This window comes from Chlorocebus sabaeus, chromosome 10 (assembly GCF_047675955.1).
Source record: "Chlorocebus sabaeus isolate Y175 chromosome 10, mChlSab1.0.hap1, whole genome shotgun sequence".
Taxonomy (NCBI): Eukaryota; Metazoa; Chordata; class Mammalia; order Primates; family Cercopithecidae; genus Chlorocebus; species Chlorocebus sabaeus.
The window spans coordinates 19,909,173-19,934,590 of record NC_132913.1 but is presented as its reverse complement, the minus strand read 5'-3'; the positions used below and the strand labels follow the sequence as shown (position 1 = coordinate 19,934,590).

General features: G+C 38.9%; 1 protein-coding gene across 3 annotated transcripts in view; it reads right to left on the bottom strand.

Annotated features, from left to right (window-relative positions):
* Nucleotides 1–25,418, bottom strand: part of MGAT5 (alpha-1,6-mannosylglycoprotein 6-beta-N-acetylglucosaminyltransferase) — a 328,044-nt gene that overhangs the window by 100,112 nt on the left and 202,514 nt on the right. For all 3 annotated transcript variants that reach the window (XM_007964794.3, XM_007964792.3, XM_007964797.3), the window contains exons 6-10: nucleotides 16,718–16,789; nucleotides 14,610–14,771; nucleotides 11,303–11,472; nucleotides 7,685–7,819; nucleotides 2,227–2,360 (exon numbers count right to left, since the gene is read on the bottom strand). In XM_007964794.3, the coding sequence (XP_007962985.1) occupies nucleotides 2,227–2,360; nucleotides 7,685–7,819; nucleotides 11,303–11,472; nucleotides 14,610–14,771; nucleotides 16,718–16,789 (673 nt within the window). The remainder of the gene's footprint in view (nucleotides 1–2,226; nucleotides 2,361–7,684; nucleotides 7,820–11,302; nucleotides 11,473–14,609; nucleotides 14,772–16,717; nucleotides 16,790–25,418) is intronic.

The window sequence follows — 25,418 nt, the reverse complement described above, 5'->3', positions numbered from 1 at the left end:
TGTGTGTATATATAAGGGTCTATATTAGTAATTTAGCCCTCTGTGATATCATTTACTTACGATGTTATTGGTTGTTGTTTTGCCATACAGGTTCTTCTTTTTTTAAAATATAGTCAAGCATATCAATTTTCCCTCATTTCTGCTGAATTCTGAGTCATGGTTAGGGAACTTACTCCCTTCCCAGGTTAACAGAAATTAATCCATGTTTTTATCTTCAGTTACATTTTAAGCAGTGAATTTCCTTCAATTTAATCAACCAATACTGCTGAAATTCTCCATCCATGGAGAACAAAATAGGTTTGCAGGACTGTGAATTCTAACGTTCTAAAATAGAACTTTGTTTTCTAGGGGAAAAATAACCTCTCTTCTCTACTCCCTGGAAACTCCATCTCTTGTGGGGCACACACCTGCCATATCACCCAGGGGTTTTAGTCACTTTGAACACAGTTAATGTTTTATTTCACTTGATTTAACACACAGGTCACTTCTTAGGCTATTCTGTGCCACCTTATCCCATCCCTCAAAGTTACACAGCAAAGTCAAATCACAGGCAAACTCTGAGCATCCTCACCACACTAAAAGCCATCTGTTACCTAATGTGCCAAAAATCAATTTGCCCCATGAACTGTGCCCCAGGGACGGTGTGTAATAGTAGGATGATACAGCTCCATGAACAATGATGTTTATGAAGCATACAACACACTCTCACAAATCTGAGCTTAATAGAACACTTAAGGATGAGTTGACTTTTAAAATTACTCTCTATTCTTTTTTTTTTTTTTTTTTATTTTTTTGAGACGGAGTCTTGCTCTGTCGCCCGGGCTGGAGTACAGTGGCCGGATCTCAGCTCACTGCAAGCTCCGCCTCCCAGGTTTACGCCATTCTCCTGCCTCAGCCTCCCGAGTAGCGGGGACCACAGGCGCCCGCCACCTCGCCCGGCTAGTTTTTTGTGTTTTTAGTAGAGACGGGGTTTCACCGTGTTAGCCAGGATGGTCTCGATCTCCTGACCTCGTGATCCGCCCGTCTCGGCCTCCCAAAGTGCTGGGATTACAGGCTTGAGCCACCGCACCCGGCTACTCTCTATTCTTAATTCTCCCTTCTCATGCCTAACACCCAAAGATTAGTCCAATGCATGTGCTGTTACATTTAGTGAGTGTGAGACAGGGGTTACCTTCAGGTAGCTGTATACAATGGGAAGGGACAACCACATGGGAAGAAGATTAGGAAGGAGTCTTTTGGGTCTTGGTTCTAACAAAGCAAACAGATTCATCTCAGAAGTTACAAAGTGGAAACCTCTGGATCAAGCTTATCCTGATAATTTTAGAAAACAGGAATTCTCTCATCATCCAAATTATCTCATGTGGCCTTTCACTTCTGGAATAGGGCTTCATCTCATTACTCAAGACTATTGACTTACAAAATAAATTCATTGTTGGCATAAACACTACCAAATGTGGTTTTTGAGTTCACAGTCCTCAGCTAATTAGAAATGAGGCTAGTGCCAGGTAAACAGAAAGCAGCAGGAAGAAATGGTAAAAGTGGGAAAATAACCCTATAGAAACAGAAAATGTCTAAGAGCCTAGCATCTGTGGCCAGTTAATTCATCATCATTTGGTGTGCTGTTCTTACTATATTGGCTCATGAAATAAGCACTGCTGCTGAAAACAATGACACCAAGTCAGCAAGAGAAGGTAAAATTTCATTCTGGGCCTAGGATTGAAGAAGTCAGTAAAATACAAAACTGAGTTTAAAACAGTTCCATTTTTTAAAAGCTATTTTTTTCTTTAAAAAGTTTGATGCTTAAATAATTAAGGTTTAGTTTTGTGGAAAATAGGTCTGCATGAAAGACTTCACTCCTCATTAGTGACAAAGTGTACCCTAAATAGCACCTATGTGGCATAAAATGTGTTTAGTGCCTGCCAATCTAAAGTCACTGCAAAGTCCTTTCTCAAGTAGTTTCTAATGATACTTTGTACTGAACATTTTTTCTCCAGAATATTTCCAAGGTTTTTCAAAAAATGTTAATGTGGCCTTTCGATTTCAACTAAAAAACAAAACAAAACAAAACAAAAAAAACCAATTCAGTAATTCCCAAGGAAAGATTCAACAGCACAGACTTCTACAGCTAATGGTCCTAAGAATCATAACCCAAAATAGATGGCGGCTAATTTTCTCATCTATTCTTGGTGGCATTCTGGAAAGCATACATGAAACAGGAATACTCACGGAACATGGTATAAAACTGCTGAGGGTTCAGATTCCATTTTCCCCAGGGGGTCTTGTGGCCTTTCGATTGGGCATAATTTGCGTGATTAAATTCAGGTTCAGTACCAAATGAATCGAGGACTCGGAGCATGCACCTGAAAGAAAACAGCAATGTGTTTAACACTACATACTTGCCCCCAAAGTTGAAAAGGTAAAAGCTCTAACCCTTCCTTCAGGACTACTAAAAATAGGTAAATCCTTTTAGACAGACGCAGGACCAGACAAAAACTGAGATGTTTTAGAATAGCTTGTGTACCAAACATCTACTCGTGTCACTTTAGTGTCTGAGACATCACACAGCAGATACGATTTGCTTCAGATCAGGTAACTAATTACAGAGGATCAATCAACTACCAGCAAAATAAAAAGTTCCATGAAAGCTTGAACTGGGGACTGCCATGTTCAATGCTGTACCCCCAGCACCTAGCCAGAGCTGAGCACACAGTAGGTGACTAATCAACCGATGCCAAAGAAACAGAGCTACCATCTACAGAGGTCTCATTCTGCTTAAATCATATGACATGGATCTCTAGGAGAAATCACTCAATGTTTTAATCAATTGGAGTATTTGACTTTACATTAAGCTTAGAATCTTTCAGTAGGCAATGGTATTTTTTATATTTCTGATAGCAATAGAACTTTATTTGCTTTCTCCTAGAACTTGAAGAAATGCAAGAGAAGACGTTTTGTTTACTATTCCACCAAAGCCATAAAACAGGGCCAAATCTGGTCTACCGTCTATTTTCGTACGGTCTGTGAACTTAGAATAATCTTTACGTTCTTAAATGGTTTTTAAAAAATATTTTGTGACATGTACAAATTATATACAATTCCAATTTCCATGTTCAAAAATAAAAATTGTATTTGAATGTGGCCACACCCTGTTGTTGACCTATTGTCTACGGCTGCTTTCATCCTGTAACGGCACAGCTGAATAGCTGCAGTGACGCATACATGGCCCAAAAAGCTTACAATGTTTACTAGCTGGCTCTTTTCAGGAAGTTTCCTGACCGCTGTTCGAGAGTGCACAAAGAACAACCAATTGGAAGAAAGGAATCAATCCCAAAACAAAATTTATTGATTTTGGTAACATTTCATCACTGGCTTTCAAAGTATTTGATGTAAATTAAACTTGAGGATGGCCAATAAAAGCAGTTCTATTTTCTAGTATGTATCAATAATACTTCCGAATAACTTTTAGAAGACTAAGAAGCATAAAAGTAAAGATTGAAACCCGTATTTTAGAATCAGATGATGGTAACAACTTTTAAAAATCTGGCTCAGTTTTTAAATTCAAACATGAGATTGGACTTTCTAGGAAGTATACTCATAAATTTTCTTTTCTGTGTGCTAGTTTTCTCGTTAGAGATCACTACAATTTGTTAAGGCCAGGAAGTGAAGAAAAGAAAGGCAGGAAGGCCACAACCACACGTCAAATACAAGCTGACCACAGGAGGAATTTCCCTGTCTGAGATTCTTGTGTGGCTCTCACGGAATATGCTCTCATCATAGCGACAGTTTTCACAGTATCATCAAAGATATGTCATTGGTCTGGTGGCCAATAGGTGGGCAGAAATAAAGCCCACAGTCCTGAAAAAAGCAAGCTAGGGACACAAGGAACAGATCAGTGTTTTTGTTTTCTTTGCTCTTTGAATAGCTCAGAGCATCCCTTTCCACTTAATAAAACATACCCATTTCTTATATTTTTCCGTTTAGAAAAAAGATGTACAAGGAACTGGTTTGAGCCAGTATATATTCTTCTGCAAAAGCTGGCAGTGTTAATGGTGGCAGCTCTGAAGGTCACTGCAAAAAGCGGGAGGAAAGGACAGGACCCGCGCTGATTTGTGGGGCTGGGGAATGCTCCACTCCTACCAGAGAACCAGACCCGGGATTTGCCAGCACTACTTTGTGAGTCAAAGATTACAGTACTCTGTGCAGGCACAGCAGGGAGAAACGGGCCACTCTTGTCATAAGGAGCCTTGGCTTGAAGGCTCAGCTTTTTCCACTTATTGGCAATTGACTCCAACAGTCTACAGCCGTCCTTGGTAACTGGTGGGTTGGTTCCAGGACCCCTGTGGATACCAAAATCCAAGGATACTCAAGTCCCTTACACAAAATGGTATAGTACTTTCATATAACCTATGCACATCCTCTCATATTTAAATCTCTAGATTACTTATAATACCTAGTATCATATTTGTATTTTTATTATTGTATTATTATCTTTTTCCTTCAGATATTTTTGGTCTGTGGTTGAATCTGTGGATGTGGAACTCATGGCTATAAAATGCTAACGATATACTCTTCTCTAGCTTTGGCTGGTGACCATATTTTTAACTTGAAGTTTTATTATTGTTATTTTTGATTTGGGCAACTAAAACAAATCCTGATGAGTAAAGCTGTCTGCTAAGGGCCTAACGCCTGAAAGCCCAGACTCTACACAGTGCCTAGACGTAAGCTATGTGGCACTGGGCTCTTCCTGAAAGAGGAATGGAATGATCAGCTGTCTCTCAGAAATTTATAATTTGACATCCTTTTACTTGAGGCTTTTGCTTGGGAATTGCTTTTCTAGCTTATCTAGGTTTAATTTATAAAGCACAGACAGGACACTGGACTTGGTCTAGGACATGGAAGGTGTGACATTACAGTTTTCCTTCTTCAATCACATCCTGCATCTGTGTGTTTTGCAACTATTTTTATAATGTGTTGCTAATACTTAGGCCTTCCCTCTAATGTCTCTGTGTCTGGAACATCATAAGCAGACTAATGACTTAAAAAGATATTTGTTTTGATGCCCAAGGCAGCTCGCCTTCTTTTAACAGAGATCACAGCAGTCATGCCAAGTAACTCCTGGAACCTTCTCTTTGCTGTCAGCCACACTACTATGAAATGGATGTTCAGGAGCTCCTTGCCATGCCCTAATTTCTAATCCGGTGTTTGACATAAAACATGGCATATCTTAGACTACTTGCAGTTTACTTTCTTGTATGTCCTTCGACAAAGGCCTTGTAGGAAGTAAAATGGGTATGAGTTTTGCAGTAACTAGCGGAATACTAGTTGCATGTAGGCATGTAATATATGTTTAATTGAATTTCCTAGGTCCCTACGTAAATTGGACAAAATTTACAATTAATTTTCCAAGGGTTTGCTCCTAATTGAAAGATCAGATAACAACAATACATTTAATGGAATACATACCAACAACCAAGATGAATACTGACAATTCACCTTGGTTGTTGGTATGTATTCCATTAAATTTCTGATTTTTAAAAGGGAAAATTTTAAATCTTCTCTGACAATTTCTAATTTTTAAAAGGGAAAGAAATCGGCAAGAAACTTCCAAGGGGACCTGAATAGGCTTTTAATAGAATCTTCGCTTCATCACACCACAAAGACTGCAGACCTAAAGCACTAACAGACCTCCTGCCAGGTAATATCACTAACATAGATGATTTATTAAAGAAAGGCAGATAAACATTACATTCATCCATAAAACCCCCTCTGAGATGGTGCCTGTTTGTCCAACAAGAATGAAATGCCAATCAACGGTGACCATTTTAATAACAAAATTATCCTTTTTTAATTCACCTAAACACTACCACTGAGAATATTTTTCCATCCAAAGAACTCTTCTTAATAGCGAGGATATGTGAGTCAAGGGAAGCCTGTACTGCATAGATTCCTTTGCACATTTATCAGATGTCTGCCATTTACAAAACAGTAGAAAACAACAACTCTACCTTCATCAAGATTTCAAGAAACAAGCCAAAAACCAGGAAAAAACCTAATGCAAAAGGTAGAGCACTATCTTGGCCTGCAGCAAGTTTCTAGTTTTGCTTTTTTTATATTTATGTGCCATTTACATAAGTTTATTCACCTTTTAAAATTTATTTTTTAAAGGAAACTTTTAAAGACCATAAATAAAACCCAGTATTATGCAGCCATAAAAAAGGATGAGTTCATGTCCTTTGTAGCGACATGGATGAAGCTAGAAACTATCATTCTGAGCAAACTATCACAAGGACAGAAAACCAAACACCGCATGTTCTCACTCATAGGTGGGAATTGAGCAATGAGAACACTTGGACACAGGGTGGGGAACATCACACACCGGGGCCTGTCGTGGGAAGGTATAGCGTTAGGAGATACACCTAATGTAAATGACGAGTTAACGGGTGCAGCACACCAACACGGCACATGTATACATATGTAACGAACCTGCATGTTGTACACATGTACCCTAGAACTTAAAGTATAATTTAAAAAAATTCATTCTAAAACTGGCAAAATAACTCAGTTTCTCTGTCCATAAAGTTATTAGTCTTGATGAAACTGACATGAGTAGTCAGTGTTATCTAGTACTGTTGTTTACTACTCTCTCATGACTAAAGACCTCCAAATCATTTGATACTCCTGGCAAGGACCAAATTTGGTGGTTTGGGGGACCTTTGTAATGAGAGGAATTTTTAAATGTGATAAAGGACAGAAGCAATAAAAGACAAAACAAAAAATAAAAATGAGAAATAAAAAAAAAAAACCCAAAAATTAGAAAGAAAAAGCCCAGTGTTGACCGCCATACATGCAAGATAACAACAACAAAAAACCATACAACCTTTAGGAAGTATTTTACAATTCAGAATAGATACTTTTGCCTGCTGAATGCTGAGACTCACAGCTACTCTCACATTGTTAAGAATGCATGTGTTAAAAGTAGTGACACAGATATAGTAGCATCAAACTACACCTTTTCTCAAAAAGACTGAAAGAAAATTGAAAAATTAATAAATTTGTTTATATAATTCATTGTGATTTAGGGCCATGTTTGTATACCAGGTAAAAGTGTTTCAAATACTAAATCGTGGTCCCAAACCCACACTCAGGGAAACACCGAGCTACTCTACTAAATAATGAAGACTGCAGAGTACACATGCACCACAGTCATACTAATCATGGGCTTATCTTAAAAAGTCCAAGATCCCAGCATCCAGATAACGTATTCCCAGATTTCCCTTCCATGAATGACAAGAATACTGATGAGGTAAAGGGTAAGAAAAGTCAATCATGATCTAAAACCCAAGGAACACAAGAAATGACACTGTACATATCTTATCAAAATGGTTATTTGATTAAATAGATAACATTGGCATATGCATACTGAGAGGAAGGCTAAGTATTAATACTAGTCAAGGTAGAAAGGAGGTTGAACACTTGTTTTCTATTTTTAAGAAACCAATGAAAATAATGAATAGCCAAAGAAAGTACAAAGTCACTGAGACTCTGAATTTCAATTATGAATGAGCAATACACTCCATACAGCTGAAAAGATACAATTTGGTAAGCTTTTTCTACCCACAACCATGCAACCTTTGTTAAGGAGGGGGGAAAAAACCCTTAAGTCAGAAAACCATGCAGCACTTACTGGTAATGAACCCAGGATGGTCCAAGAGTTTTCTTGAATTGAGCAAGTCCTACAATATCAATATAAATGAGCTCAACGATTCTGTCTCCTACAGTTGGGCAGCCAGATCGGTTTCCTACAACCTTCTTCATGATTCTAGAGAAACGGCAAGAGAGAGGGGAGAAAAAAGAGAAAAATCATTTACTTAAAAGGTAATAAACTTGGCAACTTTAATGGTCAAATGCCACCACAACAATCCTTATTAGAGATGACAGCATGGCCCTTTCAAATCTGCTACTTATATAAATTATTTCCATCCATTAAGGCCAACCCAGTACCCTGATTCTGACTCTTGCAAAATGGTGCAAATGGTGGCATATAAACACAGTCTTTGAAATCAAGGAAGACATGGGTCTGACTCCATCACCACTATGCAGCAGCTGTGAGACCTTAAACAAGTTACTTAACCTCTCTCAAACTCTTTGCTCATCTTCCAGAAAACAAGGACTGGATACAAAGAGCATTGGACACCAATCTCTCAGGGGTTCTTCACAATGAGATACTGAAAAGAAAGGGCCTAACGAATACCAGACACTCAACAACTTAGTTTTCTCCCCCAGAGCCTGTTCTTACTGCTCAGCACCCTTATTAACCTGCCCCCCATCCCCTTTTTCTAAATGTCTTCAATTTCTAGCCTCTATAGTATTAACTTCTTTTTACCTGTCTCATACTGTTCCTTAACTTTTTCTGCTATGTCAAATTTTTCCTCCTAGCTTGACCGTATTACAGAACTGGCACTACGGTTTATAGTTTTATTTTTATCACCCTTTCCCCCACCCATGCATTCATCCACACAAAACCACACTTGTGCTCAGAGTGTGATGATGTACTTGATTGGTAGGCCAACTTCATGTGTAGGAACAAGTAACTGCTAACCCTACTGCCACCCACTTACTAATCAACCACCACTGTTGCTTATCCCGGCCCACACCCCACAACAATCCTTCACCAAATTATGAACATCCTGCTTCAAAGGACAAGAGTCACAAACAGGACTCTGCTCGACAGCTCGGTATTAACCACCACATCAGCCATCCTCCTTCCTTCTCCCCTGTTTATGAAAGAACTAGGTTCTGCAGAACCAGTTTCTTCCCAAGAGTCAGAAAACCCTTTCTGTTAAGGGCCAGACAGTGAATATCTTCATCTTTGCAGGCCATACATTCTCAGTCACAACTGGCCCATTCTCCTGTTGTGGAATGAAGACAGCTATACATGATATGTCAACAATAGGCATGGCTGTGTTCCCATGAAACTTTATTATTTATTTTCAGATGGAGTTTTGCTCTTGTTGCCCAGGCTGGAGTGCAATGGCACGATCTTGGCTCACTGCAACCTCCACCTTCCGGGATCAAGCGATTCTCCTGCCTCAGCCTCCTGAGTAGCTGGGAGTATAGGTGCCTGTCCCCATACCTGGCTAATTTTTGTATTTTTACAAAAGAGAGACAGGGTTTCACCATGTTGGTCAGGCTGGTCTCGAACTCCTGACCTCAGGTGATCCACCCGCCTCAGCCTCCCAAAGTGCTGGGATTATAGGCGTGAGCCACCATGCCTGGCCCCATGGAACTTTATTTACAAAAAAAGACAGAGGGCTGATTTGGCCTGCTGAGCCATAGTTTGCAAACATGCTCAGTGGTTCCCAAACTCGCCTGTATAATGAAATTACCTGGAGGCATCACAAAATACTTATGGCTCTGCCCTACCCCCAAGGGTTGTGATTTAATTAGCCTGTGGCATGGTTTGTGGGATTTTTAAAAGATACCCCAAAGTTAAAAAATAAATACAAAGATCTTAAAGGTGGTCTAAAGTACAGATATATTTAAAGACCACTGTTCTATGTTGCTTCCACAATTATCTTCTTAAATAAAACACATCTAGCCCTGACCCCAGTGTGCATAAAGACTACTAGAGTTAAGTCCTCACTTAACATCATCAATAGGTTCCTGAAAACCGGGACTTTAAACAAAACAACAGATAGCAGGCCCACCAATAAAGTCATTTCCTTCAAATCAGTGGTTATAATGTTAATGAAAAAAACTGGCTTGATTTTACATAATTTCATGTACAGTCCTAGTTTCCAAGAACCTATCAACAATGTTAAGTGAGGACATACTGAACAAATTTTCCCTCGACCATCAAATTCAGTCTCTGACTGATAAATCCCTAACATGCCTTTCCTGACCTCCCTAGGCAGTACTTGTCCCTGGTAGTACCACAGCACTCCATTTATTTACCTACCCACTCATTCATTCACCTATTTATTCCTTCACTCATTCACTCTATAGTTATGTGAGTACTCATTACTTGCTAGGCACTATCTAGATGCCCACTACACAGTGACAAACAACACTCAGTTTTCTGTAATCCCAGTGCTTACATTCTAGCATCCACATACACCTCACTTAGCACCAATAGAACTGGAATTAGTGTAGTTATTATGTAATATATTAATTGTAATTATCAAATGATTGGCAGCTCCTTGACCACGCGTTGGTCATCTCTGTATGTCCCACACCAAAACTAGCCTACAGAAGGCACCAGATGAGTGACTGCTAACTGTACAAATGCAGCCACTTTGTAGGTTGTGTATCCAATTTTTTTTTGTTTGCTTGTTTTTTTTTGAGACAGAGTCTTGCTCTGTCACCCAGGCTGGAGTGCAGTGGCATGATCTCAGCTCACTGCAGCCTCTGCCTCTCGAGTAGATGGGACTACAGGCATGGGCCACTGCACCTGGTTAATTCTCGTATTTTTAGTAGAGACAGGGTTTCGCCATGTTGGCCAGGTTGGTCCTGAATTCCTGGTCTCAAGTGATTTACCTACGTTGGCCTCGCAAAGTGCTGGGAGCCAACATATATTGTTTTAACATGTCTCTCATCTCAATGAGCTCTAGAATGTTCATTCAAGGTATTTCTTCTGGAAATATATGACATATAGCAACATGACAACTTGACTGTTGGGTGGGAAGTCTCCATGGGCAATTATCCTAAGCAACTGCAGGGGATGGAAGCGTCTCTGCTCAGCCAGCTATGCCAATATAGAAGGGATTACAGGAAGGCTGGAGCTAGAAGCAAATTTCAGTGAAATAAAACACCCAAGTAGAGTTAACAGACTCAGGTGAAAGTTGGCTAATTGAAAAAGGACCGGCTCAGGGCTTTCAGGAAATTTATTCTATCTAAATTAAATTACAAACAGGAACCTGCCCTGTTTTAAGACTTAGAAAGATTGATGTTGAGTAGGCAGTGGGTATGAATTTTAGCAAGAGACAGGGAATTAGGAAAGTCAATAATGTTTCGTGCTACAGATGTTGGAAGCACCTGTAATAGCAAAGAATAAGCTCCTTAGTTTGAATTTTCTGGCATTCATTTATGAAGCCTCTGGAGCCTTCGGCTACAATGAAAACATATTATCCTTTTCACAGTGTATGTATTTAGCTCCTGAAAATAATCTTCTTATCTCCTGTTTAGTGAATTATCACTTTCATTTTCCTCGACAAAAAATTACACACTAATAGAGGTAACACTTTAAGAGTTTACAATTTCTTTTCTGTATTCTGATTTTAAAATTGAAAAGTAATCTCCTTACTCTTTGAGCTCAGCCAGTGAAGCTGAAATCCTAATGTCATGGCCCAGTAAGTACAGAGATGTAATTAAATCACTCCACTGAACTAATTCACCAAGAGGGCCACCACTGAAAGCTGTCTCTGCAATCTTAAATCCAGATTCCTTGGTCAGGAGTCCCAGGTGAACGAGGACCTGGAAAACAGAGAGGCATATACTGATTCACACTGAACCACATACAAAATGCACAGTACTGCGCCAAGAAGTGATCAACAAATCCCAAAGTCATGTTTACATCCTAACAAAATCTCAGTGTGGGGAATGCTGTTTTTCTAGAAGGTACAAAGGAAGGAAATCATTTTTCATTGTGGTTTTAGAGAAATAAAATCACTGCAGCCACTGGTATGGCTATGAGTACAAGGTTATGGACAGATAATCCCACCTTGTGAAAGCACAGTGTATTTGTAAAATCGGGATTAAAGGAAGGTAAGACAGGACAACATTTTCTAACACTCTTGGTCTTTTATCTACAGCTAAAATACTTCTAACCTCTTACCATGGAAAATTTCAAATACATAGGAAGTATTTGAAATTTGAATATACATGACAATAGTCAATACCAAAGTAATTACTGTGTAGCTTCAACAATTATTAATGCATGACAAATCTTAATCTATACCCCCATTTTCTCCCAACCCCTCTAGATTATCTCAAAGCAAATTCTAGACATATCCTTTCATCTGTAAATATTTTGGTATGCATCTCTGAAAGGAACAAACCTTCACTTGAAAAATATAACCTGAACGTCACTACTATCCCTAAAAAACCTAGTAATTCCTTAACATCATCCGATATCCAGTTAATATTCATACTTCTTCAACTGCCCTTTATTTTTTCTAAGTGCACTTGTGCAATTCAAGAGTCAGAGAACATACATAATAATTGCCTCATATGTCTCTTAGCCTCATAGGAAACAATGTACAAGTGTGTCTGTCTTGGGATGTTAGCAGTCCTTGATGGTCACTAGCTAGATCCATTAATCCATTAGGGACTACAAAATGATATTTTACCATTCTTTGTTTATTAGCTGGAATGCCTCTCTATGAAGAGAAACTACCCCTCATCAACTATTTGGTCACCCTGAGGTTAACTCTAAGGTTATAGATAAATGCAGCCAAACTTGTATTTGGTATAGAAGGAGCCTGGCAAATATTTGAGTCTTTCTCTTTATTTGCCAGTTTTCCAGAACAATAAACTTGTTTTTTAGCCTACTCTAATGATGATCTATGAGGATATGCTTCAAAATATTGTGGATATTCCTCTTACCAACTATCCAATTGTCCCACCTGGGCCTGTGGGAGGCTATCCAAGCTGGCTCCTAAGTTCCTTTGACATGATCTTTTCTTTGATAGCTTCTCCGCACGTGGTGCCTGACAAGATTGTTCTAGGCTCAACAGGTACAATTTCTGCCTTGGACCTTAATAAGCCATTTTTCCAAGAACCTTTTATACCACTTAGTAGAAATAGCATTTAGAGACTAAAGTGTGGGGCTTAAGGGACTCAATTTTATTACTATTTATAGGCCTTACAGTGGCCTTACCTAGGAAATTTGTTTTTTCTCAAAGATAAAGCAAATCATGAGTTCAGATTGGTGCTTCCAATTCAAACTCAGGGTTACAGTGTTTTTACATAACATCACCAATCCTACCATCCATTAATTCTTTTCTTCCACACTGCAAATCCCACTTCTCAAAGACACTAACATAATTACTCATCTGCTTTACTCCAATGTTCACAATGGATTCAGAATGAGAATATCAATGCTACCGCATATTACATGATTAATAAAAATGGTTTTAAGATGTTTTTACAGTTTTTTATCCTTTGTGATATCCCATCAGAAGTGTATCGTTTACTGTGTTCTAAAGTCACTAAGAATAATCTTTCTGTGTGCTTCCATCAAAACTGGATGGATATATAGTCAGTTCTTTTGTTTTGTATTCCTCCTAATTTTTAGTTTTTGGTAATAAAATTTCATTTAGCACTTACATAAAATGATTCCAGTGTCAAATCTACAAAGTCAGATATATTCAGAAGTCTAGTTTCTATGGCAGTTTCTGTTGCCTCCATGCTAATCCCAACTCCCCTTATTTGACCTTTTTCTTCCCCCTTATTGTACTAAATTCACCCAACATAAAATTTACCATTTTAATGTATACGGTTCAGCAGCATGAAGCACATTCACATTATTGTGCAACCATCATCACCATCTCCTTTATTTTTAATTTTAGTTTATCAAAATAAGAAAAATACATTTTCAAACTAAGAACAAGAAGCAAATGTATGTATCTGTATATATCTATATGTATACATAGATATAAATTTCCTCTCTCTTAAAAATAATGTACACTATTCTCTACTTTTCTTCACCTAACAATACATCCTCGAGGTTACTCCACAGGAATATATAGAAAAATTCTTTATTTCTTTTTACAGTCCACCTGCGCATGTGAACACATGCTCTTCCATACACGACCATTTGGTGACAGAATGTTTCGTCCTGCTGTCTCACATATTCACGAGATCCAGGCAAAAGTGATCTATCAAACTATGGCTTGGGGTCCTGCAAATGTATCTTTATTTTCTTTTTCAAACATATCAAATCAGTTGGATTAGGAATACCAAACTCATTTTTAAGTTTTTTAGATGTGGGAGCAAATTGTTCCCTTTGCTCAGTTCTGAAATCAGAACAGTTAATCTAAAGCCAGACCACCAAATCCATAGCTAACAGGGCATAAAGTCTTCTAAGTCCAGGGGTATTCGAGAGGTTTTCCAAGTCTCTCCTCATGAACTAGAAAGAAACTGGCTCAAATTTAATCAAATTTCTCTCTCCCTCTCCTAGGAGCATAAGCAGAAGCACCAACCAGACAGAGTAACAATGAAACTCACTGGCTGTCCAAAAGCCAGGGATGAAAATCAACAAAAATATAAAATTTTCATGATGATATAATAGGAAGCTCTCAAAGGTTGGATTCAGGTAAGGAAATGGGGGAAGTTTCCTGATACCCTGACAAAGACAGGTTCGAAGGAAAAGTCTTACAGGCAGATATTCTGCTTGGCTTCACCCAAGAAACTTGTGCCAGACCCTGCTAAGTAGGAGCATTGTAAGTAGGCAAAGGCCAACCCAAAAACAGCTGTACAAGAGACTGAGCAGAATCACCCCGAGGGAGTATCATTTGAGATATGACATTTCTCTTAGTCTTGTTTCCAAGCAAAATCAAATTTTAAAAGAAAACTGGCATCTAACTGCACTGAATTAATAAAAAACTCACTTTCTTCCGCTTTCTCTTTTCAAGGTTCTGCTTTTCTGCCAGGGACTTGATTGCTTGAATCCATGCGTCAGCCATTCGCCGGATCCGTAGTCTCATCCACCGGAATTCTTCATGCTTTTTCATCATACTATAGAGAATATTAAAATCTGTACGAATTTCCGCCTAGCAACAGAAATTTAATAAAATGAATAGAAGATAAAAAGTCAGAAAGCATAATGGTTTTCATAACGTGACATTTGAAAACTTAAAAGGGTTAGTCAATTAAATTGAGAGCTTCAAAAGTAAGTCTTGTCTGCTGCAGCTTTGACTTTAAGGTCCCAGGACTGCAAATTGAAGCAAAGGCTGCTAACTGCTGATCTGCCGGAAGGGACATCATTAAAAAATTAGAAATCGAGAAAAGCAGCATAGGCATTACAAAGCCCTGAGCTATGTTCAAATGCAGTTTTTATAATGTGTATGCTTGATGTACCTTGAAATTGTCAGCACTCAAATTTACTGTGCCATTTGGATCTACCATAGGACAGCAGACTTCTAAGAAAACTGAAGTCAATTCTTAGCAGGCTGTTTGACAACGTGGAAGTTGCCAAAAAGCCTCTTTCTGTCCACAGAGTTAAACAGGGAAATAAATGTTCATCTTCTGGTTTTGTCTCAGTCCAAACAAAAATTCATTGTTCTCTAAGGAATTTAAGAGCCAGGAATACTACTTTTCTGTCATGAGCAAGTACAATTTAAAATTCAGAGCAGAATAACTTAAAAGCCAGGAAGAATATTTTTCCTAATGTTCTAGAGAATATAGCTGGATACAATCAGTGACTGGAGTAACAGAGAAACATAATAACCAGTATTTATTTCACAGAACATCTCAAACATGCTGAAACCACCTTTTCAGCCACCTACACAGCTCATTCTAAACACTCATCTCTTTTCTTTCTTTATTCCCCTTTGAGATAGGGTCTCACACTCTCACCCAGACTAGAATGCAGTGGCATGATCACAGCTCACTGGAGCCTTGAACTTGGGCTCAAGCGATCCTCTTGTCACCTTAGCCTTCCAAGTAGCTGAAACTATAGGCACATGCCACGCTCAGCTAGTTTTTAAATTTTTTGTAGTGATGGGGTCTTGCTGTATTGACCAGGCTGGTCTCAGCCTCTCCTGCCTCAGCCTCCTAAAGTGCTGAAATTACAGGCATGAGCCACCACACCCAGTTTCATTTCCCTTCTTGACTAAACAATATCCTAGGACTCCTGTGGTTTAGAGCATGGATCAGCAAACTACAGCCCTTGGGCTAAATCCTCACTGCTTATTTTTGTGTATAAAATTTTACTGGAACTCAGCCACGCCCCTTCATTTACATATTATCCAGGGCTGCTCTCTCTGTTACAATGGCAGAATTGAGAAGCTGCAATGAGACGACATGGCCTGCAAAGATGAAATTATTTACTATCCGGGTATTTTGCAGAAGTTTGCTGATCTATGGTCTAAAGAATAAAGACTTATGCTTTTAATGGGGCAACAAGTACTTTCACAGTCCCCTTCCGACCTTCCCAGTTTCATCTTCAGCCTAGCTCATCCAATCCCCTATGGCCTTGGCCAACTGAACCATGCAGGCTCTACTCCCAGAAACTGCCATGCTCTCATTTTCCCATATGAGAGATATCCTTTTCTCCTTGACCTTATATAAAATCACTCATCATTTTAAATTCAGCTCCAATGTCATCTTCACTATGCAATCTACCCTGAATATTGCAGACTAAAATGAGCTCTTCCTCATTAATTCCCACAGGCCTATATTACAGCGTTTGTGACAGAGATAGTCATTATCTGCCATCACCCTTATTAGATCACGTAGGGCCTCTACATCTGGTACCAGGTCTTACTCATATCAGTAGCCCATCATTTAGGAACCCTCAGAGAATTGCTCAGTAAACAAACATACGCTAATGGTTGACTGATTTGGTCACCTAGACTTCCACAGAGATGAATAACAGAAGTTTTTCAGTGTAACACTATTTCAGGTTACAGCTGCCATTTCTAGAAGATTCCACATGTATCACTTGGCATCTGACCTAAATGCCCAAGTCTAGAAAGAGTTTTCCAAAATCACTTACCAATGAATTATGATCAGCTTCTTCGTAGGGATTTTTTGCTCTCCAAGGTAAATGAGGACACCAATTTTCAACCTAAAAAACATCAGTGACACTAAGTATGCAACTTCATCTATAATGAATTAATATACAAACAAAGCAAACAAAGCACCGAGAACAGCTCCTGGCACACAATGAGCACTATATTAATATGTGCTATTTTTATTATTAGCCAAATTCCCATGCTTTTAGCTAGTATTCGAGATACAAGTGCCCTCTCAGATGAAACAATCAGCAGCAAAGGTCAGAAGAAAGAGATTATATTTTACATCTGTCCTTCAAAGTACTCTACAGCAATTAATTCCTTAGTCATTTAATCCTCACATCTCTGTACCAGAAGGAAAGGGAGTCTAATGGCAGAAAGTTAAAAGACTGAAACATTGCCACCGGGGAATGAGAATCTAAGGTGTCTCTGTGACCATTTAGCAAATGGACAGGAATGATCTTTATCTGTTGTGGCATATCTGGAAAGGAAATTGAATGGCACTGAAGCCACGGAACTCAATCCTTTATCTGGGTTAGGAATGCAACAATAGTTTAGGGCTAATTGGTCAAGGTTTCTCTCATTTTCTAGCTATTCACTTCACACTATCTCAAGAAATAAGGTGATAAAACCTATTTGAGGAGGAGGAAAAAAAAAAAACAACCTTGATGATCTTGTGAGAGCCATTCTGGAAGATGGACTGTTCTGTCAATGCATAAGGTTTAGAAATTGAGGGGAGGAGGAAAGAGAAAGGAAAAAAGAACTTGATTTTATAGAAATTTCAGCAAAAGTTATCAAAGACTATTAGGCAACTTAATTTCTAGCAAAAAAATGAGAAATGCATTAAAGTTATATTGATGTCTATTCTCTATCAAAACTAGTCATAATGAAGATAGCATTATCACCTGTTTACTAATAAATAATGAGATTATGAAATATGGCTAACAAACAGGCATTGAAAATAATTTTTCTATGGCCAGGTAGACCTATAAAACTTAATGAGCAGGAGAGTGAGGGAATGTCCTTAAAGTGGTCACTAAGATGGCAGAGACATGTGTGGAACCATGGCCTCATGGGTCAGCACAAGACAGTTTGCCCTTTCAGTCTCAGTAAGTTTTCCAAGAAACATGTTGGTTTTACTAATCTAGAAGTTACTCATAATGCAAGGTGATCTGTACTATAACCAAAGTAATTGGCCTGATTTGCATAAAGCCATCTGCCACTGCAGATGATCCCAAAGCAATAAGCAGAGAGAAGCAAAGCTCGGGGAGAGGGTGGAAGCTCTGAATAGGAAAAGTGAAATATTCTCTTTTCTTCTTATGGAATAAAATTAGACCTTACCATATTTGTGAATGATTCAGAGACTCAAAAGGATTCCCCACAAGGAAAGCTGAAATGGTTTTTACTCATAAAAAAGAAAACACCAACTCGCCTTGGAGGCCTACAGTCTAATCACTGGGATCTGACAACAACATGACCATGAAAGGCAATATCTGCAGCTCCACAAATGAGAAAAATGAGGAAAAACAGCAAAGAAAAAGTCTGCAAGTGGATGAAGCCTAAGCTGGTCTCAGCAGCATTATGCACATCTGTACCTTGTATTCTTAGGCCAGACTGAATTATTTAGCTCCAATTAGATTTGTGCAAATGGACTCAATAAACCATATTTATAACATGAAGGCTTCAAATGGATTGTAGACTTGATTGTGAGATATTTAATGTCACCCCATCCCACCCCCATCCCTGCAAAAAAAAAAAAAAAAAAAAAAAAAAAAAAAATTGGATGAGCAAGGAAGGTACAGATTTGAAATAAACCTCACACCAAATAAACAACCAAATTTACCAGCCACCCACTAGGATAAAACGTTTTCCCAGGAATGGCATGATGGGGAAAGATGAAATAAGACTAAAAAAAATCAACTAAGAGGAGAGACATGAGCAAGACCAGATAGTGATAAAGTTCCCTCCCCACTCTGCCACTGCAAGAAGAATCTTTCAAGTTTCACTGTGATGAAAATACCAGTCCCAGGTGATTTTTAAAAAGATGACTTCCCTACAGAAGCCTCAAGACTGTAATGCCTCTTTGAAACTGATCATTTATTTTAGTTCTTCTTATTCTAAATCACTGGGTACTACTTCCTAAGGCTCCAAGGGCACTCCTGAAAATACAAAATATAGGGTCAGTCCAATTTAGCTTTTAGCAAGAAATTTCGCTGTTATACATGCACTTGTAATGGTGGGAAAATCAATTATGAACATCTTAGCACAGAGTGGGAAGGTGGGTTTTTAAGGTTGTTTTTGTATGCTGTGATAGGATAACTGGTTACCAAAATAATTAAATTATACATAAACCAGTTATCCCATGGGGAGAAGGGAAAAACAAAACAAAGCACTTTTTTCTTTGGGAAACCTCGGAGGATTACCAGGATTGGAAATAAAGCCAGCATTGGCAATAACTCCGAGTACTGAAACAAACAGCTCTCAAATGAGCAACATTTTCCTCAATAGGAACACCATTAATAACATTCAGGGAAAACGTTGCTGAAGGTTAATAACAACCTCTTAATCCCTAACTTTGCTTTCTTTTGATCTGTCCAGAGTCCTTTAACAAGCTTAACCCACCAGTACAGGATGCTACCAATAAAGCTGGACCCCAAGGTGAGCCCCACCACCTACTTGACCTGAAAATGGCTCTATTTCAAGTCACTCTCAATAGCTCTTCAACTCTTGGTTCTCAGAGCCCTAGTGTCCTACAGCTGTCTTTGACCACCTTCCTTCACACTGTCTCAACTGTGGCTCCTGGTACTCTCTTACTGGGACACAATTTTATATTTCCCCTCAGTATGGAGACACACTGGGTGCCCCGCCTCCCCGCTACCACCCTCTGCCGTCAACCCCATCTCTGCCCAGTTTTTATGGCCTGGGAAAGACCTGCCTCAAGCCCTCTGACAGGGAAGGGACTGGACAGTCTTAAAAGTAGCCTACAATTCACCACTATAAGTCTAAGAAATTAAAACCGTCTGAGCTCCTGGCAACACGCACACAACAAATCGATCCAGGAGAAGCATTCCTCCAGTAACCTTCAATTGGAAAGCAAACTCTTTGACATGAACTAATCTTTTTAGCTCACTATCCTCAGGCCACAAAATGAAGATGCAACAAAAACAAAGACCAGCCAGGCTAAAACTTTAGAACATAAATGCACATTCCATGGAAAGGACCCTATAAAATCACTTTTCTTGAACAAGGAGATACAAAAGATAACAATTTGTTTTTTTGACATTCCTCCTCACAGTGATTTAAACTTCCTTGAACAAAAAGGGTTTTGCAGCTTAAACACGAACACTGCGAATCAAAGCATTCTCTGAGTCCCTAGAAGTCTAATCTGGTAAGACTTATTTCCAAGGTCTGTAGGACAGACAATTCATTATATTAAAGGGAAAAAACTTGTTGGCAGATACATAGACAACTCAAGTTGGAGTTTAAAGAGGGAAAGAAAAAGTAACAAAGTTACTGGGAAAACTAATAGATTCAATGTATACATGCATGTTGTTAGATATAATATGGCAAAACTTCTAGTAGTAATGTTCTGTTCTTTTGAAAGAATGATTAGTCTTTGTTGTGGCTTTTTCTTTCACAATTAATGTGAAGTGTTCTGTTCTAATGGGTCACCAACACACAGGATTTCATGCTGTATTTTTCAGATGATTTAAGTACAATCAAAACTAAATGAGAAAAATACATACGGAAAGTCTGAGATCGTCTCTGGATGATGGTGTTCTGGGTGCTTTTCATTTTCTTTTTGCTAATCTACATATTATACATTTCACAATGAACATTAAGAGAATAATTTTTAAAGGAGTTATATAAGCATGCCATCACGTATGAAGACTTACAATATGTTGGGCTCCATAACACACACACACTACACGATTTAATTCCCCATAGGGCCTTATAACATGGGTACTATCAACATGTTACCTGGGATGAAGTCAAGGCTTAATGTGAATTTGCCGCTATAACTTCTCCAGTGAGTGGCAGGGCTGAGTGACAACTGAAATTTGTTGTCTCCCTAACCAGGATACATTAGAGTTACCTTTAGGCCAAGCTTAGTGAGGGATAAGGGACCTATTTCAGCGGGGAAAGATGACTGAATCTGGGATCAGTCAAAACGGACTCTATGCCCAACTATGCAAATAACTAGGCATTTAATTTTAAACCATTTGACTTTCAAGTTTTCTCATCTACTTTAGAGTTGGATCAGGTAACCCTCTTAATTTTATTATCCTGTAAGATCTGAAAGACAGAATTTATGTCATCCTGTTAGGCTAGTTGGTCACATATCAAATGAATACAGTTGACTATATATTCATTTGACACACTGATTACACTTATATATACTCACATTCATAAACATATACACATTTGTTATACTGATGACATCAAATGAAGTTACTCATTAAGGGATAAGCCAAAAAAAAGTAAGCCCCCTGCACTTCTCTCTACCACATGCCAACTCCCGCCTCCTCTACTTTCTAAAGTTTTAATGATAAAATGCAGATAGTAAAGGATGTCTACTCATGTAAGTGGTAAGTGGTTCAGCTTTCTAAGACTGGTCCTCTGCACCAACACCTGAGTTGATTAATATTTTGGTCCTTATCTGAAGAGTTGTGTAAGGGGAGTGGGCTGGGAGAGACCAAGAATAAAAGTTGCAATGTACTAGGAGCCAGGCATGAGGATAAGCCCTTTACACACATCATCTCATTTGGTCTTTTCAAATAACCTCCTGAGAAAGGCTAATTATCATGCCAGATGAAGAGGCTGAAGCACAGACTAGACACAGCTAAAGACAGAAATGCCACCTGTCTTGTCCCAGAGCTGGTAAGCTCAATCAGTATTTGAAGCACATTGGCTAAACTTCTGGTTCCTACAGTCCAGTAAGCACAGTCCCGTCTTCAATACTGGAGTATCACCACCTAGGTCTTCTAAAAGAAATCCTTTAAAATGATTATACTCTTAGTGCATGGCAGTACTGTACGGTTAACAAATGTAGTAACAATTCTGCTTCTAACTCTTGCTCCTACCATTTGTTCTATGAAGAAAGAGCAAACGAAACACCAAAATTGGATCACATTCTACACATACTCAAATGCTGCAACAGCTTCTCCTTGCTCTCAGAATAAAATCCAGAATTTATACCAAGATCTTACAGAATCTGACTTCAACTCTTACAGTGTTTGCCTCATTCATCCTGCCCTACATAAGCCAACCTCCTTGCAACTCCCAAGAACATACAAGCTCGTTCCTATCTCAGTGGGGTTTCCAGATTTAGCGAAAAGGAAAAGGGTACTCAATTAAATTTTAACCGTAGGTAAACAACAGTTTTTGTTTTAGTGTAAGTATGTCCCACACAGCGTTTGTCACATACTTACACTTGAAAAAATTCATTGTTTAGCTGAAATTCAAACTTCATTGGCTGTAATGTATTTTATCTGGTAACTCTATAGCTCAGGGCATCTGCATTTGCTCTTCTTTCTACTTGAAACCCTCTTCCTTCTAAAGTGTTCTATGTCTCACTCCCTTACTTCCTTCCATACTATGCTCAAACTTCTCCTTAGAGAAGCCTTCCCTGACCCACTGACCTGGCTACTCTCATCCTCTCTAGTTTATTTTTCCTCAGAGTATTCATCCCTTGTGTCAGTCCTTTTATGTACTGATTTTATTGTTTGCTGCTCCATCTGCAAGTAAGCTCCTTGAGGACAGAAACCTCATCTGCCTGGTTCGTCACTCCATCCCCAGCCCTGAAAACAGTACCTGGCATACAGGCAATGTTCAATTAGTATTTGTTAAGTACTGAAAGAATAAATCAAAAAGCATGACTTGGGCACGAAAGAGACTATGATACTCTTTTCCACTTACGTGGCGCTTCACTGTTTTCATTTCATTGGAACCTTTCAACAATACACTGAGGGAGGCAAAGCAGGCTTTATCTTGACCTCAATGAAGAGAAACCAGACTGAAAACTCAAGGGAAAGCTCAAAGCCACGTAGGGAAGTGGTGGGATCCAGACAGGGAATCAGGTCTTATGTGTTTCCTATAACACTGTACTGCTGCCCCCTGCCAAGACAGGCAGGAATATTATTAACACAAAGTACAGAACTGACTACCTGTAAGAGACAGAGTACAGGGCCAGAGTGATCCATGAGAGTTCTGCTCAGCATATCAGGGGTTGGGGGCTGGTGTGCAGAACTTAAAGGGATGCTGCAGTAAGCGTTCAATGTGCCACAAAACCAGTGGGGTTCTAACAAGAGGATGAGACGCTCAATAATCCATCCCAAATTGCTGTAAGAGAAGAAAAGCCAATTTTCCCTTACACAGGAGAAGCAGCAAATTCCTCTGTAGCCAACCAGAGATAATGCATAGAGATACTTTCTATAGCAACTCTCACTAGGCACAGTTCCCACTGGATGCTGGCAAAACTGGTCCCAACTGGTCTGTATCCACATGAGGACATTTTGACAACTAGTCACTCAATTTTAAGAGGTAGTCACATTTTAGACACCAATGATATAGCTCCTTTTTTGTGTTTAATGTGCAATTATGCTAAGTGACAATGAGAATAACAAATGGGCAAGAAAGCTGTGCCTTCTAATACAATTGGTTCATTCCATTCTAATAGTCTAATCTGATCCCTTGTATGCTCTCATAATATTAGACAGCATTATAGTAGTCCCCTCCTATCCATGGTTTCACTTTCTGATATTTCAGCTACCCGCAGTCAACCGCAGTCTGAAAATATTAAATAAAAAATTCCAGAAATAAACAATTCCGAAGTTTTAAATTGCTCACTGCTCTTAGTAGTATGATGAATGCGTGCAACTCCTGCTCCATCATGCCCAGGGCTAGAGTAGCTCCCTTGTCCAGGGGATCCATGCTATAGACACAACCCACTCATATTAGTCACTTAGTAGCCTTTATGTTACCAGATCAACTGTCTCAGTATCTCAGTGCCTGTGTTCAATAAACCCTTATTTTGCTTAATAGCAGCCCCAAAGCCCAAGAGTAATGATGCTGCCCCAGTTCAGATAAGCCAAAGAGACGCCATAACATTGCGAAGGAAAAAGCATAGTATATACAGGGTTCGGTACTACCCTCAGTTTCAGGTACCACTGGGTCTTAAAATATATTCCCCATGGATAAGAGAGGACTACTGTATATTAAATGTGTTAATCAGTGCTCAAAACGCCCCTGCCTCGTGTCTCAGCTCAAATGTCTTAGCGTATTTTAATGCTACAAAGTTTACGACATTTTTTTTAAGACTGGAAGGGTTAGAGCTAGAAGTTACTCACTCAAAACAAAAAACTATTGCCGATTTAAAAAAAATGCTTCAGATAGAATCATTCGTTCAATAAATACATGTGCCAGACATCACTGTACGTGAGAACAAAACAGACAAAACTCTCTGTGGAGATGACTTTCCTTGTACTTGTTGTTAACGTTAGGTGTTAATGGTCACTCCAGGGCGACTGCACTTCTCTTCCCACTGCCTGCTAAACATCTGTCAGATATCTGCACTTCTTACTCCCTCACTGTCTTCAAATATGGTAAAACATCATTTTCTCAACTTCTCAGTAGGTCCTATCCTGAAAAACTCTATCCAAAACTGACACCATCACTTCTCATAAGTACTTCTTGCTCTCTCTTTAGTATTTCTCCCCAGGCATGTACTACAGTCTAGGAGATGATACATCTTACTTTTTTGATGTTGCTAGCTATCTCTCCTTACATAACACAACCATAATGAGGAGGGTTTATTCACTGTTAAATCTCCAGCAGCCAGAAAAAAATCAATAGCAATTAATGCTCCTGGCACTCAGGTTGTGACCCCTAGGCATTATTTCTAAGAGAAACTGGGGTGGTATGCAGGCCGGGGGAGCAAGGTGGTTCTTAGAGATGCTGGTTTCAGGCCTAGGGTAGGAACTGTATGATATGAATCTGGAAATCTTGGCATACCATAGAACAAGAAAACTATTACAAACTACCATGGTCATGTCAAAAGGTCTGAGAAAGCAGTATGAATAGGTCCTCACTGGCCAAAGCAGGGCAACTTGACAATCAGTAAGAAAATAACTGCAATGGACTGTTCACATGTTTTAATCCATTACTTCATAATGATAATAAAAAACAAAAAGCAAGCAAGCAGAAAGAAAACAAGCTGGAAGATGCTAAGAAATGAACTGGGAAATAAATGGTTTCTTCTACGAACTTCCTCTTAGGGTGACCACATACCTGATGAAGAGTCACATCTCTGCACAGAAGTACTCCTGATATATTAAGAAGGTACTGTTAATGAATTAATGAACCTGGGCACTGATCAATGATGCTAACATCAAAAAAAAAAAAAAAAAAAAAAAGAGAGAGAGAGACAGAAAAGAGAAATCAGGCATTATGTGCCTCCCAACTCCAGTATATAATACCATTATCCATGAAATAACTTGCACAAACAATATTAGATATTATTCTGATCAAACTTCAGATCTAGCTATCACTTTACTGGAAATAGAAGGGGGCAAAGAGCCAGGTTATGCAACAACATAGGCTGTAACCAAAATTCAGAGTAAGACAAACTCTAAGGCAATGAAGCAGTTTCTCTAACAAAAAATTAGAAGGGAGAAAAATAAG